At 39.3% G+C, this 17897-nt stretch overlaps 1 protein-coding gene across 1 annotated transcript; it reads left to right on the forward strand.

The window, feature by feature from the left end:
• Positions 1–10228: 10228 nt before the first annotated feature.
• On the forward strand, positions 10229–11645 carry LOC111905692 (uncharacterized). Its single transcript, XM_023901398.3, has 4 exons — positions 10229–10638; positions 10869–11009; positions 11175–11369; positions 11469–11645. The coding sequence occupies exons 1-4, from the start codon at positions 10288–10290 to the stop codon at positions 11523–11525; spliced, it is 744 nt and encodes a 247-aa protein (XP_023757166.1). The 5' UTR covers positions 10229–10287; the 3' UTR covers positions 11526–11645.
• Positions 11646–17897: the final 6252 nt, after the last annotated feature.

Consider the following 17897-nt stretch of genomic DNA (forward strand, 5'->3'; position numbering starts at 1 on the left):
CGGAGATAGATCTCGGCCTCTCCGGAACAACCCACGTATCCATCACGTACGCCAAAAAGCCCATGCAACCCTGCTGTAGACTCTGTCTCGCCCTGGCAGTAGATCAAAAAGTTGATCCAGATCTGGTACCCTCACCATATACAGTAATCACTCCCCTACTAGGGTCTCGTATAGTCACTAACTGACGCTCGCAGTCAATCACGACTCCAAAACGGCTCAACTAGTCCATGCCCATTATGACATACACATCACCCATCTCTATCGGCACTAGATCTATCGAGAACTCGACACCAAAATCTCTAATACACATCCTAGGAATACATCAGTGGTAAAAACCGCATGCTCGTCGGCTATAGAAACCCTCAGAGGTCGACTCAACGTCTCACGTCTGATACTAATGTGATGACTAATAGCTAAAGACACGAAGGATCGACAAGCACCCGAGTCAAATAACACCAAAGCAGGTACATAACTCACAAGAAAACTACCTATGTTCAACACAATATAAGCATAAAAAATCTCAAAATAATAGTAACAAGGAAAGTACATACCAACCATGACATCAGGCATTGTGCGGACCTCCTCCGCTGTCAACTGAAATGCTCTCCCATAAGCCCTCGGAGACTCGACCTTCACTGGCCGATCATCAGTAACACTTAATGTAGGAGGAGTAGAAGTTTGAACTGATCCCAGAGTGAGCTGAGGACAGTCGGCCTTCCGATGGCCAGTCTGGTTGCAATTAAAGCAAACCGAAAATCCCTTGGGGCAGTCCTTCGCCATATGCCCCTCCTTGCCACACTTGTAGCAAATCCCTATCCGACAAGATCCCTCATGAATCTTTCCCCACTTGCCACAAGTGCGGCCCTTCTGGCCTCCTGATCTCTAATCAGCGGGCTTAACTCGCTTCAATGCTGGCTGTCACTGCCTTGGTCTCTGATCTCTCCCCTGAGACTCCACCACCTCCCTATCCTAAGTCTCTAGGTCAATCTCCCTCCTCCTGTAATTTTCCTGTAGCTCAGAAAATATTTGAGAAGACGAGTTCGCCATGAACTTCCGAATATCCCTCCTTAGAATGCTCAAATACCGGCTCATGCGTGCCTGCTCAGTAGACACGTGCTCAGAGCAGAACAACACCCTCTTGTGAAACATCCTCGTAATCTCTGTCACTGATTCTGTCTTCTGCTTGAGAGGCAAAAACTCTTGGGCTAACCGTTCCCTCTCCACCGGGGGAACATAATAGTATCTCGGAACAACTGTGTAAATCTCTCCCATGTCGCTGTAGTATGCTCTGCAGGAGTAAAGCTGGTTGTCATGAACTTCCACCGGTCCTTCGCCCCCAAGCGAAGTTGTTTCAATGCAAACCGAACTCTCAGGTGATCGGGGCATGAACACTTATAAAAACACCCCTCAATGCCGGAGATCCATCTCATAGCAGCAATCGGATCCTGTGTCCCATCAAACTCTGGTGGCTTTGTGTTGCTGAACTTTTGGTACAATAACGAGTCACCTCCCTATGGCCTAGTAGCAGCTACGGCTGCAGTGGCTGCAGCAGCAGCAACCTTGGTAACAGCAGCATACCGCTCATTAAATGTCTCAATGAATGTGGTATTAATAGACCCAAACATCTCTGGTATTGCCTCTCGGATAGTTGCGGCCACGTCCTCATGAATGATCCTGCGGATCTCCTCGTCACTAGTACCACTGGTCCCACTACCCTCGGGGTTGTGGCGCGTACCCACCATGATGTCTCTGAAGAACAATACAAAAATCATCAGAGACTCGATCGAGCATATTCACACTCAATATCCCATCCTTACATGCTCCTTAATACCCTAAGTATTCTTACATGGGTTGCATACAAATCCGGTGTTTTCAGTTGTATGGGCCCAATACTACCTTCCACACCAATCTATAATCACACCAAGTCCTCCTCCTAGGATTCCAATTTACAAGTACTCTACCTCTCACGGATATCAGACTACTCTCTCAGTAGGCTCCTCACATACTCATCTAGATATCTCTCCTAGATTATCCCTCGACTAGAACTCTTTCTAAGTGATTCCTGCTAGATACTCCTACTTAGCACATACTCAAGGCAAATAGCATATAGAAACAACTCCTAGGATAAGGCATCACAAATTAGGAAAATCTAGCCCGAAATATGAAATACCTAACCTATCCTCTAGCATGTATCCCTACATCTCATATATATCTCATAACATAAATAGTTAAGGTATTGTCAGAAATCACCGTTCGGGCTCTGGCTGATTGTACACACTGTTCCAACTCGTTTTCTCTTTAAAACCTTTTTCTCATTTAAGAAACCATTTCTTTTGAAAATCTTTCTCAAATCCTCAGTTTAAGTCCAGACACACCTAAAGGTACATTCGAATCCCTCAAACCAAGGCTCTGATACCAACTTGTAACACCGTAAATTTTCAACCAAAATTTTCATTTTTCAAAAGTCACATAAATCTCAAAATCATAGTTCACAAAACTCCAAAATGACATTTTTCAAAAACACATGTTCATAAGTTATTTAAACACAATACAGGATCCCCAAATCATACTCCGCCTCGTGTATACAATCATGCCGGCGCCTTCCCATGATCCCGAGTAATACCTAAAACACGTAATACATAACACGGTAAACACGAACCTTAGTGAGTTACCCAAAATACCACACACATTTTGTTAGCATCTCGTGGCTATACTCGAATAAGAACCTCCGGTCAATGTGTCTCAGTAGTACCCTTCGGTCCCACAGCTCGGGTGGACCCTCTGGTCGTAACTCGGTAAGCTCAGAATAATACACAACAAAACATAAAGCACGATATCACAATACTCAATATAAACACATAAAACGCTCAGGTCACACAAATATTACCAATCTAGGTAAGTATAGTGAGAAGACTTACCTCGTAAGCAAGCAAGCAAATGACCTCGTACACGAATCTCGAACTAGCCTCCGCCTAACACATAGGATAATTATCTCTAATCAACACTTAAGACACGACACTAAGTTATTTTCACTCTCAAACTCATGAAATGAGTAAAAGACCATTGTATCCCTCCGTGGTCCCCGTAAACCCCGTCTTGACCAAAACCCTAAAGTCAACATAAGTCAACACTCGAGTCAACAGTCCATGTAGACCAAACTCGTCGAGTGCATCTATATGACTCATTGAGTCCCCTCGTTTCCTCTGAGAGGTCTCGAAAATCCAACTTAACTCGTCGTTGTCTTGTCAACTCGCCCAGTTATTCATGCTCAGACTCATCGGGGAAAACCCTAGCTGACTTATCGAGTCAACTCATAGCCTCCCAAGGCTCAAATGTCACGTAAAGCTGCAAGCTTTACGTTCATGCATAGCACTTAGGGCTTGAAATGCCAAAAAAAAACTCTCATTTAGGGTCTTAATCACGAAGGCTCTTTTATTAGTTGGATAAAGTTGGGACCTTTGGACTCCAGGGAGCTCACAAGGTCCAGATCTGAAGTATAAATCACTTGGTACACTCAAAGCCTCAAGAAGATGGAATAAGCCCCAAAACTCCATAAAATGAGATCTAATCAAACTAGTGAGCAAGGTATAGACTTTTTACCCTCAATAGAAGCTCTGGATGAAATCACACCAAATCCCATAGCCTCTTCTCGTTCCTTGATTGATACTCTTCTTTTATTCTTCACAAAGTGCACCAAAATGCCCAAGGACCAATACAAACAATTAGGGTATCACACAGGGGAGTAGGGTGGCTGGTGAGGCGGAAATGAGGGCCTAAGGTCCTTTAAATAGGGCCCAACCCCGAACATTTACGGTTTCCTCACACAGCGCCAACTCGGCAAGTCGGCTCTCTGACTCGTCGAGTTGGTCATTAAACCCACGTGGCCAATTCGAACCTACTCGACGAGTTGGGCAAACAACTCGTCGAGTCAGCTTAGAATACTCATAAATAAATGCATAAAGATTATACCTAGGAGTCGGGATGTTACAATTAGATATTAATAATGTTGGTTAAGTGATTTAATTCTCTGAAAGTGTGAGTTGGAGTCAAAGGGTAAAATGTGAAAAGTGATTAGATTGATATGCTTTAAGTCAAAAGTAATTAGAAATAGCTATGGGGCTTGTTAATACCTTCATGTGCTTATATAGAGTATTGAATCAGGTTCGTAACAAAAAAGTTATGATTCTTTGAAGCTAAAGCTGAAAACTGAAAAATCAGGAGTTTATTAAAGGTGTGCGAAGCACCCTTGATTAAGCATGTTGTGCCCTCAAACCAGTGGGATATGCGTTTTTGGAAAATTTAAAGGCCATTAACCCTAAGGTTTTGTCATTTTTAGCCTCCACCTCCTTTAGAAAACCTGTAATGGAACACTAGCCTCCATTAAAGTGTTTAGAGCTCATCCTATCTCCTGAATCCATTTTGGTACTCTCTTAATGACCATTTGGTGCTCTCTTTTGGAGGTAATATGCTCAAGAAGAAAGAAAAACAAGAAATAAAGGTCTTTGAAGCTATGCATTTGGAGTATTCAACCTTCATTCACCTTTTAGACCATTGTAAGTCATAAAATTCTAAGTTTTATTGTGTTTTATCTTTAGATCTATGAATATATGAAGTTTTGGTCCATTTTAATGAGTTTTGGACCCTTGGTGGCTTGTTCCATTGAGTTTGAAGAGCTCTTGAGCTTTTGATTGATGTTTGGGATGTATTGATGGGTTTTCTAGGTTACAAAACAAATAAAATAAACAGTGGATTCATAAAACTAGTTTATGGCACATGTAATCTAGATATCTATGGCTTTTCTCATAATAGCAACATATTATGAAAATTATAAACTAAACTAGGTATAATTGAAATTCACAAGGATTAAATTATATACCTTTGAGTATTTTCGAGAACACTCTACTCTTGATCCTCAAGTCTTCTTTGGAAAGCTACCACGAAAAGTATGGATGCCTCCAATTGTTCACACCCAATACCCTAGGAACCCTAGGAACAAATTGGAGATGGGAGAGAGGAGCAAAGTTTTGTATTTTTCTTTTCAAAAGGATTAGAGCCGAAAATCCTATGCCTAGGGTCTCTATTTATAGTTGGTGGATCACCAGGATAAACCCTAATTTGAATAATAAAATATTCCTATTTTATCTTATTCAAATTGGTTATCCTTATCAGCTAAGGAAGGCTTCCAGAACACTTCTAGAACCACAAAGAAACCGTCCAAGCCAGGAGGGTTCTAGAATTGCCTTCCTTGCTTAACTATTAAACAAATGCAATTCAACCCTTGCACTTTTAACTAATTCTAATTAATCCAAAATTAATTTCTTATTACTTATGATTAATTCTAAATTAATTATTAACAATTTATAAATACTTTATTAATCAACTAATAAATTAACAAATTATTTCCTCATACTCCTTAAGGTGTTCCTAGTGAATTGTAGTTATTGAGGGCAAGCCAAAAAGGACTTTGCTTTTATTTCAAAAGGTTATACCAATTTAGTTATAACCTTAGACATCCATTCCAACAGTCTCCAACTTGGATAAGTCATCAACTACAATTGAAAATATGGACCTTGAATAATTAGCAAAGAGTGCTTTAAAAAAGCCACTGCCAAACGTTGAATTAAATCAGGCATTGACCCTAAGATAAGTGATCAACTATTCATTCGTTATACAAGATATAGTATGGACATGAGACATGAATACAAATCAATCTCATAGTCCAAGATTCTATTTCCCAATTTCCATTTCATGATGAATTTATTAGACTAGGAATTGGACACATCAATTTAGTCCAGTATGGGTCCAACACTATAAAGTCAACATCAAATCACCAAGGGGTGCAAAGATATTGGTTTTTTCTTTAATAGGAAAAATGAACGAATAAACTTTGACTACGTAATTATATCCTTTACTCATCATGCCATACGTGGAACTAAATTTTATAACATCTAGTTGTGGATGCGTTAATGCAATAGCACTGCATAACATAATTGTAAACTATAACTTATACATCTCGAATTGAAGAATAGAATATATTATCGTCTTAGAATTATTCGTGATTTAATCCATGAAGTAATCTCTAAACATGGGTTTAACTAATACTTAAAATCCTTAATTAAGCACTCATAAGTATAGCAACAACCTCCATGCCACGTCTAATCATTATAAACAATATACTAATACTCCATGACAATCATAAATCAATACTTACTTCCTAAAAGTATGACCGACTGTAGCGTTTCGAATAATTTAATACACAGGAAGTAAACATGAAAAATGAAACAAAAGAATCAATAATTGAAGAAGGTTGTACACATACTCATAAATAAATCTCCATTATTTAATCACCAAAACTATTACAATTTATTTTGTTATATTTTTTCAAAATATCAACTAATTACTAAATCTAACATCATCTCTTAACCCTATGCTCCTAGTATGTTCGAAGTGCTTGTTCTTGATCAACGCCTTTGTAAAAGGATCATCAGGTTTATGCTATGATGATACCCGATTCACCACGAGGTCGCCATCTTCAACTCTATGTTGGATGTAATGGTATTTTCTCAAGATGTGCGTAGAGCTCCCATGATCCTATCATTCTTTTGTTAAAGAAAACGCAGATTCATTGTCACGAAAAATTTCTATAGGATCTTGAATTGATGGAACAACTCGGAGATCACCAATGAAATTCTTCAGCCATGTCACTTCCTTTTCCGCCTCGCTTGTTGCGATGTACTCTGATTTACAAGTAGAATCAACCACCATTTTCTGCTTGGAACTTTTCCAAGTTACTGATCCACAATTCAATAGGAATACCTAGTCGGACTGCGAACAAAAGTCATCTCTATTCGTTTGAAAGCTGGCATCACTATAACCACTTATTCTTAACTCATCTTTGCCACCGAATACTATTCTTTGGTTCTCCATAAATACTTAATAATATTATATAATGTTGTCCAATGGGCACCGCCAAGATTATCCTGAAATCGACTTACCACGCTCAAGTGATAATACACATCAGGACGAGTAGAAGTCATAACATACATGATCGATCCAATAGCAGAAGCATATGGTACTCGACTCATAATATCTATTACTTTATCACTACTGAGACATTGAGTCATACCCAATTTAACAATATCATGAATAGGCAAATCCATTTTCTTGGAGTTCTCCATACTAAAACATTTTAATATTTTCTACAAATATGTACTCTTGCTAAGTCCAGTTATACGTTTCTTTCTGTCTCTGTAAATCCTCAATCCAAGAATGTATGTCGCCTCTCCTAAATCCTTCATAACGAAACATTTTCCAAGCTAAGATTGCACCTCTTGAAAAGCTGGAAGATTGTTTCCTATAAGGAGTATGTCATTAACATATAAAACTAGAAATGTTACAACACTCCCACTAGCTTTGACATACACGCATGACTCATCTTCACTCCTAGAAAAATTAGAACTCTTCGTCATTCTCATGGAACCAAAGATTCTAGATACGAGATGCTTGTTTAATTCCATATATAGACTTATCAAGATTGCACATATTATTAGGATACTTGACATGTTCATAACCCTCTAGTCGAGTTATATAGATCTCCTTAGTAAGATTCCCGTTAAGGAAAATGGTTTTAACATCCATTTTTCATACCTCATAATCGTAAAAGGCAACTATGGCAAGCATTACATTAATCAACTTAATCTTAAATATGATGGAACATAACAACAGTTCCTATGTGTGCAAGCAACCCTAATGCTTTGGATCTAGGTTTTCTTTAATTGAACATGTAAACTTGAAAACAAAAGGAGAAACCCTAGGATGTAACTAAAACTTTCGAAATCAACATAAAACTAGTGTTAGGTTACATACCTTGATTGTTATATTGTAATAACAATGATTCCCTTGTAGATCTTGAGGCTTGAGAACTTAGTGTCACAAGTGTAACACCTCTAATGGCTCACAAACACACAATGGAAGAGAATGATATGAGAGAGGAGGAAGGAGATCATATTTTCAGTTTCTTCTTCTTGGAAACAAAGGCTGAAATCCAAGGGTTGTTAGCATGTTTGGCCCCTGTGTAAAAATCCAAGATTTTCATATGTTAGCATGTTTGGCTCCTGTGTAAAAAAACTGGAAAAGACATTTTTTTGTAAATTACATGGACAATTTTTGTAATTAATTTTTTACACAGGGGCCGAACATGCTAACATACGAAAATCTTAAACATATGGATAACTTTTGTAAAAAAAAGCATAGGAACCTTTTATGAAAATTACAAACTATAAGGACGAAATATCCCAATAATAAAAACCTCGGTTGCAAAACTTTGAAATGCAAGAAAGTAAGGAGAAAATTCACCAATAATTAAAACCTTGGTGGCAAAAATTTTAATACAAGAGAGTTGCTATTCATTTTGAGTTTGCAATAAAGATTTTTTCTTGTTGAAGGACAAATTCATTATTTTAAATAATCGAAGTTTTGTAAGGTGTATTTTATATATTTGTTTTTTTGCATATCATTTACTTGTTTATGCATTGTATTGAGATTTAGAAGCATGCATTTTACTTCAATTTTGTTACATTACATGTTTACTAGGTGAACAAGTTTATCTGCATATTTGTGGTGGATTTCAGGTGATTTAATAATTGGAACTTAGCAAAGAAGATGGAAAGGAGCTTGGGTCAAAATTTAAGGCATTGTGGCGATCAATGAGTGAGATGGAAAAACAAAAAAAATCACGAGAGACATGCCTTTACATGGCCCTTGTGAAATTAGGTCATGGACAATCATATAAGTAGTACTCTCGAAGAAGACAGGGGGTAGAAGCTTTTACATGGGTCGTGTGTATTTGGTTCACAAATAAACGTGTCATATGTTTTGAAGACATACCGAAAATGGCAATCAACTTCAGAAGACTTTTTGAAAATGAGAATGCACTTACACCTTTACATGGGTCATGTGTTTTTACACTGAAAATATATGTGCAGTGCGTTTTAAAATAACTGCTTTTGGCAGTTTTCCGTTTTACCTATTACAAGATTCTGGTTCTCATTTTCACAGACAAACTTCGCGAGAAAACTTTTGGGCGATTTTTATTGAAGGTTTTTGCTCGGAAATATCTAGAAACATTATTTCATTTGATTTGTAAATCATATAATCATATACACACATTAATTTGTATTTTAGACTTTGATCTTCAGTTTTAGCCATGTGTTGCTAAAACCTTTTCATTCCACTTATGTATTAGGATTATTGGTTTACGTTTAATCATATGGTTTGATGTTATGTTTGTTATTTTGGTCTAGTAATTTTAATTTCACATTAATTAAATATTTGATTTTTAGTAGGTTCATATTGGTCGCTTGAATTAGGGTTAGAACATTCTAGTTATTCGATCTATAATAAAATTTGTAATCATTAATTAATTGATGCTAAGTCATGAGATTAACTTTGATGTAAACAATAATTCACACAAAATTTATTGCAATCTTTAAATTTAATTCTGAAAACGTGTTTAGAGTAGGTTAGGAAAAAAAAAGTTTTGGTTAAACAATTTGATGAACCAAAAGATTGTTAGTGTTTCCAAATAATAGAATATAATTTTGCCGTCATTTCATGATTAAATCACATAACCCTAAAATGTAGCGCCGAACTGATTTTCTTTCAATTCTAATTTGCATGCTTCTATTATTAAAAGTTAGTCATAGCAAGATAAATCCTCAGTTGACCATTATTGTACCTTATGCAAAAAGACATAGTTCCACCCTAATTACCATGTATTCTATTGTTGATATATCATAGTGAATTATAAAACATATTTTGTTCCCTTTTATTGGTGAGGCTTGATACCCTTACCAAAGTTTGTTAGGCTTGACACCCTCACTAAAGTTCATGAACATATATACAAATAGTTCAAGTACATAAATACAAATAGGCATATGTTCAAGTGTCTATTTGTATTTTAAGGAGTATTAAAAAACAAGTTCGAACCCAAATCCTTTTTAAGTTGATGCCTCATATACCCGATCACAAACTCTAAAATAATCTGATTTAACAAGGAATCAAAACATTCACATATATTAAAGGTGAGGACTAGGGTTTGACTAATATACCCTCTTAGCATTGGAGGAATATTTAGTCCTTAAATTTGTACAAAAATGGGTCCCTTACAACTTGCTTCAAAGCCGCAGGATGTCGTCTACTTTGATGCCTTTCCTATAAATACTCTGCCATGCACAACTCTCTCTTAATTAAGGCACCAACGGTCCGTAAGTCACATCCAGTCCTTCAATGGCCTTCATCTCTAAGGTTCACAACTTCTCCGGCGACTTTCAAACTCCAGCAACCACCCTACCAATGTGGTATGATGAGACTGCACCCAATTTCTTCGATAACTATGGGATGAAAATGCCACCGGGATATGACATCACCACACCGTTATCTCGATCATCGTCATGGAAGACTTCGTTCCCGGAGAGATTTGGGTTGTCTGAGATGGTGGTTCCGACATCACCGACCGGATTTAATAGCATTCCCATCGGAAGTGATTATCAGAAGATTGAAAAGGATGATTATTTTTGTAGCAGCGGGGGCTATAGTACCAACTCATGGTCGTCTTATCCCACTGCAACTGCCAATTGGGTATTGATTATTTCTTCAACAAAATTCTTAATATTGATCTTGCATGGAACAAATAACATGCAAAAAAGTGCAATTAACGATACATTTAGCTGCAGTAATCACTGAGTTAAGAAGTTTTTAACTGTTTGAAGAAATTTCATTCCAAAAACGAAAATTATGATCAATTTATAAATTCCGTAACTATTTCATGAATTTTCTGGGTTCCCTGTTTCACATATTAATATCTGCAGGAAATCGAAAACCAGAAGATGAGCACAGAAATCGAAGAACCGACATTAAAGATAGGTAGGTATTCGGTTGAAGAAAGGAAGGACAAGATCATGAAGTATCTCAAGAAGAGAAATCAAAGGAACTTCAACAAAACGATTAAGGTCGGTCTCGACCTTTGTTTCATTATTTCAATGAAAACCTTAAAAAGACGAATCCGTATAATAAGACACTATATCCAAATTCTAGATTGCTACTGCTCAAATGTTTCATACTCATAACTTCTGAAACATATACCGATAAAATATTTTGGGTGAATTTTTGTGTAGTATGAATGCCGAAAGACGTTGGCTGACAAGCGAATACGAGTTCGAGGGAGGTTCGCAAAGAATAAAAACGATCATCATCATCATCATCTTCATGATCATCATCAACCATGTGAAGATCAAGTGCTTCCGAACATCAATACTAATAGTAATCCTTGTGAAGAAGACATTCAACAATTATACACCAATAACTTTCTGGTATTATAGTTGTATAACTAGTTTTTAATTATATAATTATTGTTGGCCGTTATGAGAAATTATAAGAACTAGTCATTGATTTGAATGTAATGCATGCAGATGAAGCAGGATTATGATGAAGAAGAAGCAATGGCAAGTTTATTGTATTCACCGTAACATAGATTATTTGTTAATTACTAATTAATTAATTCGAGTTTCTTCCATACGATCATATCCTCCATGTATATTCCTAACAGTTTGTAGCAATCAATGGATCAATCCACAAATTTTCTATCATCCTATCACGGATTGTGTTAGTTAGTTCAATTTTTATTACAATTTGCATAGAATTATGTTTGCAATTTGTGTAATTTGCATACAATTATCTTCGAGAGTAGTGATAAAATGGAATAAATAAGCAAAACGGGATTGATATGTTCAGGGAGATATAAGGTTATATCAAGAAGACTTAACTTCTTGATATCGGCTCAATTTTGGTTCAAGAAAGATTCGAACTCGATCTAAGATTCTGAATAATCGGATATAAGTGCAAATTTTTATAGTACAACGCTCAATCTTCAAGATAAAATTGCGTGAAAATATCTATAATTAATTTCGACCTAAAAGGAATTCACCAAAACTTGGATCATATATAAATATATACAACATGATCACTTAAATACTGCTCGAATGATAGAAGAGAATATAGTCGAGCTTTTACTTGACTCGTTATATCTTGTGAACTCATTGTATCTTTAACTAGCTTGAAAGTTTGACATAATTTGCGTTCATTAAAAGCTTGAATAACATTTTTTAGTGACAACTATAACAAAACACGAAAAGGAAGCACCAACAAGAACTGTACAAAGTACAATGTTATAATTGTTAGATTAGATGTCTAAGCCAATAACTAAATTAATATAAAATTGAATCATTAGCAAAGTTTTTTTGGGTTGCCCTCGAACCTAGTAATTGACTAAGGGAACTTGGATGTCTTAGGGGGCAAGCAAAATGATTAGGGTTATCTAAAAGTAATCTAGCTTATCCTTGGCCTCCCTATCACCTATAATAAACCCCCTTAGGTTACGATTTTCAGAATTACTCATATTCTTAAAAGAGAAAACCGAAAATTTCCTTCCCTCTCCTCTCTCCTCTTAAGCCTCCAATTTGCTAGTGTTTGGGTGTGAGCCATTAAAGACACAAGATTTCTGGTGCTTATTTTTTGAAGACCAACAAGGAAGGATCACCAGTTTAGTTGCTATAATAAACTAATGTATAAATTTTCAAATAACCCTTTATTAGTTTTAAAAATAGCAGTGTAGTTTTAGGGTTCTTGACATTCAATAGTTGTTTGCAAATCATAGTGAGAACATAAATCTTTCAAGGTGCATGTTGTAACATCCCAAATTTCCGATAAAATTTTTCATTTTAAAATAACAAATTCATTTCCATAAGTCATAAAATTCCAATCACAATTGTTTTCGAAATCCAGTACACTAAATAAATTATTCATAAAACTAGAGTGTCCCAAAACAAGATGCCAGAGAGTGCATGCCGCGCCATCTCACCAGACCCTTGCCCTTAGATCCTGAAGTACCTGAAACAACCAACAAACTGCAAGCTAATGCTTAGTGAGTTTTCTCAGAGCATACCTCACACAATCCACATACTCACATAAACCATATTAGCTATATCAACTACAAATACCACATAAGCCATGCATACACACATATAAGGATGCCCTGGAAAACCTCCAAGGTCTTACACCGAATGCCACTGGAATGGTCTTAACTACATGCCATGGGAACCACAACATGGTCTTCACTAATTGCCATGGGAACCCCACATCGTCTTATCTAATCAAAGAAATATCATGCGAGCTAAACATATAAACATACTAGGATGCCATGGAAACCCTAAGGTCTTACACCAAATGCAATAGGAACCCCCGCATGATCTTAATCTACTACCACGGGAACCCCCGGGGTCTTCCATGCAAATGTCAAACAAACATAACACGTAATACACTAACAATCCATATATCTCATAATGGCTCGACCTTGGTGCCTTCGAACCATTGGTATGGTGAGGAGTATCATCTCTCAAGAAATGCTGAACTGATAAGATAAATCCCAACTCGCAGCTCCAACTCAATTGCCTACAACCATCATGTGACTAACTTTTTCAAAATCCATAAATATCAAAAATACCCTCAAAGTCAAACTTGGTCAACCATGGTCAAAGTCAAAGTCGACAATCAAGGTCAACAGTTCATGTTGACCCAACTCGTCGAGTGCATCTGGCAACTCGTCGAGTTCCTTCAGTGTTTAGAAAACTGGGAAAAGCCCTAGCTAAATCGATGAGTTCACTCAATATCCAGAAGGCGGGGAAACCCGATCCAACTCGTCGAGTTCTCCCCAGTCTTAACCTATTCAACCCTTTTCAGTAGAAACTAAAGCCCCAAACTACAGATCTAGTCCCTTAGGGTTAAGATACCACGTAAAGTTCCAAACTACCCTGAGATATCCAGATCTGAAGCCATATCTTCATCACATGCTCACGTCCAAGAATAGTCCCAAACTAGGCTAATAATGGCCATAAACTTTCATAGAAGAATATCTAAGCAATAAAAGGCCAAGGTTTCAACTTTATACCTCAATGTAGCTATAATACTGGAGGAAATCCCCGATCTACTACCTTATACCCAATCTAACCTCTTCAAGCTTCAAGTTCCTTTCAAAAGAGCACCAAAAGTCACTCTCCAAGCTCACATACACAATGAGGGGAAATGGTGGAACTAGTGTTTCTTTGAACGACGCGGGCGATAAGGGAGGCTACTAATAAGGCTTAAGGCCTTTAAATAGGGTACAAGCCCTGAAAATTAGAGTTTTCCTTTCCAGCGTCTACTCGTCGAGTTGGGGCCTTCTAACTCATCGAGTAGACCATTAATCACGCGTCCAATATGATCCTTACACGATGAGTTGGAGCTCCCCAATTCATCAAGTTCCAGTCTAAATCCTTAAAAATTTGAGAAATAAATGATACCTGAAACAAACGTTACAAATCTTCCCCACTTGAACAAGACTTCGTCCTCGAAGTCTGTGCACGCGAACAAATCCGGGTAATGCTCCTGCATCTCATCCTCTGGCTCCCATGTCCATTTCGAGCCCTTCCGGTGCTGGGACACGTGGAAGGTGTTATGAATCTGGCTAAGCTCGTCTGGCAGATGCAAACGGTAGGCCACCTTGCCCACCCGGGAGAAAATCCTGAACGGTCCAATATATCGAGGCCCTAACTTACCCTTCTTTCGAAACCTAATGACACCCTTCGATCGTGACACTTTCTACAAGACGAAATCTCCCACCTAGAACTCAAGATCTGAGTGACGCCGGTCAGTGTAGCTCTTCTGACGGCTCTGCTCGACCCACAACCTATCACGCATTTGCTGGATCAACTCCATAGTCTTAAGCACCACCTCAGTGCTTCCCATGACTCGGTACCCAACTTCACCCCAACAAACTGGGGTCCTACACCGCCGACCATACAACATCTTAAAAGGGGGTTGGTCAATACTAGCATGATAACTATTGTTATATGAAAACTCTGCTAGTGGGAGTTTTGTATCCCAACTCCATCTGAAATCCAATACGCATGCCCGCAGCATATCCTCGAGCGTCTGGATCGTCTGCTCGCTCTGACCGTCTGTCTGGGGGTGGTATGTAGTGCTGAAGTATAATTGTGTGCCTAGTTCGTTGTGGAAATTCCTCCAAAATCTGGATGTAAATTGAACATCCCAGTAAGAGACCACCGACACTGGCACCCCGTGCATGACCACCACCTCTCACACATAAATATCTGCGAATTTCTCAGCAGAGATGCTCTCAGGGATCGGAATAAAATGATCACTCTTCGTCAACCTATCCATAATGACCAAAATCGAATCCATACCCCTCGTTGTCCTGAGTAACTTCGTGATAAAGTCCATGGTGATCTCTTCCCATTTCCATAAGGGAATAGGTAGCGGCTGAACCTTGGCATGAGGCTGCTGATGTTCGGCCTTGACCTTCCTGCAGGTCAAGCATCGGTCCACAAACCAAACGATCTCCCGCTTTATGTAGGGCCACTAGTAACTCACCCTCAGATCTCTGTACATCTTTGTAGCCCCCGGATATATAAAGAACTTGGACTTGTGTGCCTCCCCTAATATCTTCTGTCTCACTCCCCCAGATACCGATACCCACACCCGGCCACACTCTGTCAAGAGTCCCCAACCATCTGGTACAAACAAGGGAAACTAATCCCGAATCTGCTCTATCTTCCATTTCTCTTTCTTCAAACCCTCCACTTAAGCCTTTTTTATCATATATAACAATGGAGAGACAACCGTCATACTCAAACAAACGTTCCCGATCAGAGAACCCGCTGCCTTGCGGCTCAAAGCATCGACCACCACGTTGGTCTTCCCTGGATGGTACAAAATCTGGCAATCGTTGTCCTTTAGGACGTCTAACCATCTTCTCTGTCACATGTTAAGGTTCTGCTGATCCATCAAATACTTCAGAATTTTGTGATTGTTAAAGATGGTGCACCGAATTCCATATAAGTAATGCCTCCAAATTTTAAGGGCAAACACCACCGCCCCAAGCTCCAGGTCATGAGTAGGGCAATTTGCCTCATGAGGCTTTAACTGCCTCGGGGCGTACGTGATATCATGCCCCGTGCATCAAAACCACCCCAAAATCGACTTACGCACCCTGTTCATGAGGTCCATGAATGCTACTGGGGTATTGGTAAGCCCGAATGACATCACCACAAACTCATAGTGACTGTACCGAGTCCTGATAGTTGTCTTCGGTATATCCTCATCTGTAATCCTCATCTGATGGTACCCCAACTGAAGTTCATTCTTGGAAAACCAAGATGCACCTTGAAGCTGATCGAAGAAATCATCGATCCTCGAAAGTGGATAATGGTTTTTCACCATTAACTTGTTCAGCTCTTAGTAATCGATACACATCCTATAGGACCCGTCCTTCTTTTTCATGAACAGGATCGGTGCTCCCCATGGGGAACTGCTTGGACAAATAAACTGTCGGTCTAGCAGCTCCTGAAGCTGCGTAGATAGCTCCTGCATCTTGGGCGGAGCTAGCCGATATGGTGCCTTGGATATCGGAGCGACACTCAACACCAAATCAATGAGAAACTCTACTTGCCTCTCCGAAGGCACCCCAGGTAACTCCTCGGGAAAGACATCTCGAAAATCCTGTACAACTGGTACACTACCCAAATCTGTCGGGGCCTTAACCCTTGTATCCAAGATATACGCCAAGAATCCTGAACAACCCTGATGGAGAAGTCTCTTAGTCCTCACTGCTGAATAGATGGTTGTCCCCTGCGAGGCCATCTCTCCCCGAATAACCAGTTCTCCCCCACTTGGGGTTCAAACTCTCACCAGGTGGTGCTCGCAATCTATCATGGTCCCGTTGGCCCCCAACCATTCCATCCCAATGATCACCTTTAATCCTCGCAACGGAATCGGAATCAGGTCGACACGAAACCTATCCCAAGCACATTCAAGACACAGTCCTGATATACCCTCACAACACTCACAGTGCGGTCATCCACTATCTCAACCTCAAGCGGGGAATCCAGAGTCCCTGGTGCATCCCAAAACTTCTTGCTAAGCGTAATAGATACGAATGATCAGGTAGCCCCCGAATAAAAAAGAACAGGGGCCGACATACCATTGACCAAAAAGGTCCCTATATAATAGCACATATATACATAAGCATAACAATTCAGTATCGAGACATAAAATAAATTATGTACCAATCACAACGTCTGGCGCTGCTCGAGCCTCCTCGATAGCCAACTGAAACACATGACTCTTCACCACAGGAGCATCCGTCTTGGTAGAGAGGCCATCAGTGATCCTCATTGTGGCGGGCGCAGACGCCGCCACTACTCCTCCTCTTCCCTGCAACCTCATCCAATTAGCCTTTTTATGGCCATTCTAGTTTCAGTGGAAACAAATCAATCCCTTCTTGGGGCAGTCCCTGTTCATGTGGCCTGGATGGCCACAGGTATACCACACCGGACCCGTCACAGGCATACTCCACTGTGCGATCTCTCGCATTTAGCACACCGGCCACGACCCTGCTGGGCCCTTCCCAAAGAATCAAAGGTCTTAAGCTTTTTGGCCTGACCCACAACTTTCTGAACTTGCTTTGGCTTCCTCTTAGTGCAATGCTTCAACTCCATCTCCCTCTCCCAAGCCTTCTCCACCTTCTCATTCACGATTTTGCACCCTGAAAAGCTCACGAACTCACAGATACCATCCCTCAGCATGGATTGATAACTCATACTCCTCATATCCTCATCCACAGCATACTACGAAATCAAAAGTGCTCGTTCCCGAAATTTGGCAGTGATCTCCACGACAGTCTCGGTGGTCTGCTGGAGCTCCTAAAACTCCCTCACTAGCTGTTGCACCTACTCTAGCTGATCCCACCTGGTGGGTCACCTCCTTCCACCAATCCCTGGCTCAGT

The sequence above is a fragment of the Lactuca sativa genome, chromosome 7 (assembly GCF_002870075.4).
Source record: "Lactuca sativa cultivar Salinas chromosome 7, Lsat_Salinas_v11, whole genome shotgun sequence".
Lineage (NCBI taxonomy): Eukaryota > Viridiplantae > Streptophyta > Magnoliopsida > Asterales > Asteraceae > Lactuca > Lactuca sativa.

Excerpts from the sequence above, each read along its gene's own strand:
- LOC111905692 (XM_023901398.3), top strand. The coding sequence starts at position 10,288 with ATGGCCTTCATCTCTAAGGTTCACAACTTCTCCGGCGACTTTCAAACT. Across the intron at positions 10,639-10,868 it reads CCACTGCAACTGCCAATTGG|GAAATCGAAAACCAGAAGAT; the intron begins GTATTGATTATT and ends TAATATCTGCAG. Across the intron at positions 11,010-11,174 it reads ACTTCAACAAAACGATTAAG|TATGAATGCCGAAAGACGTT; the intron begins GTCGGTCTCGAC and ends ATTTTTGTGTAG.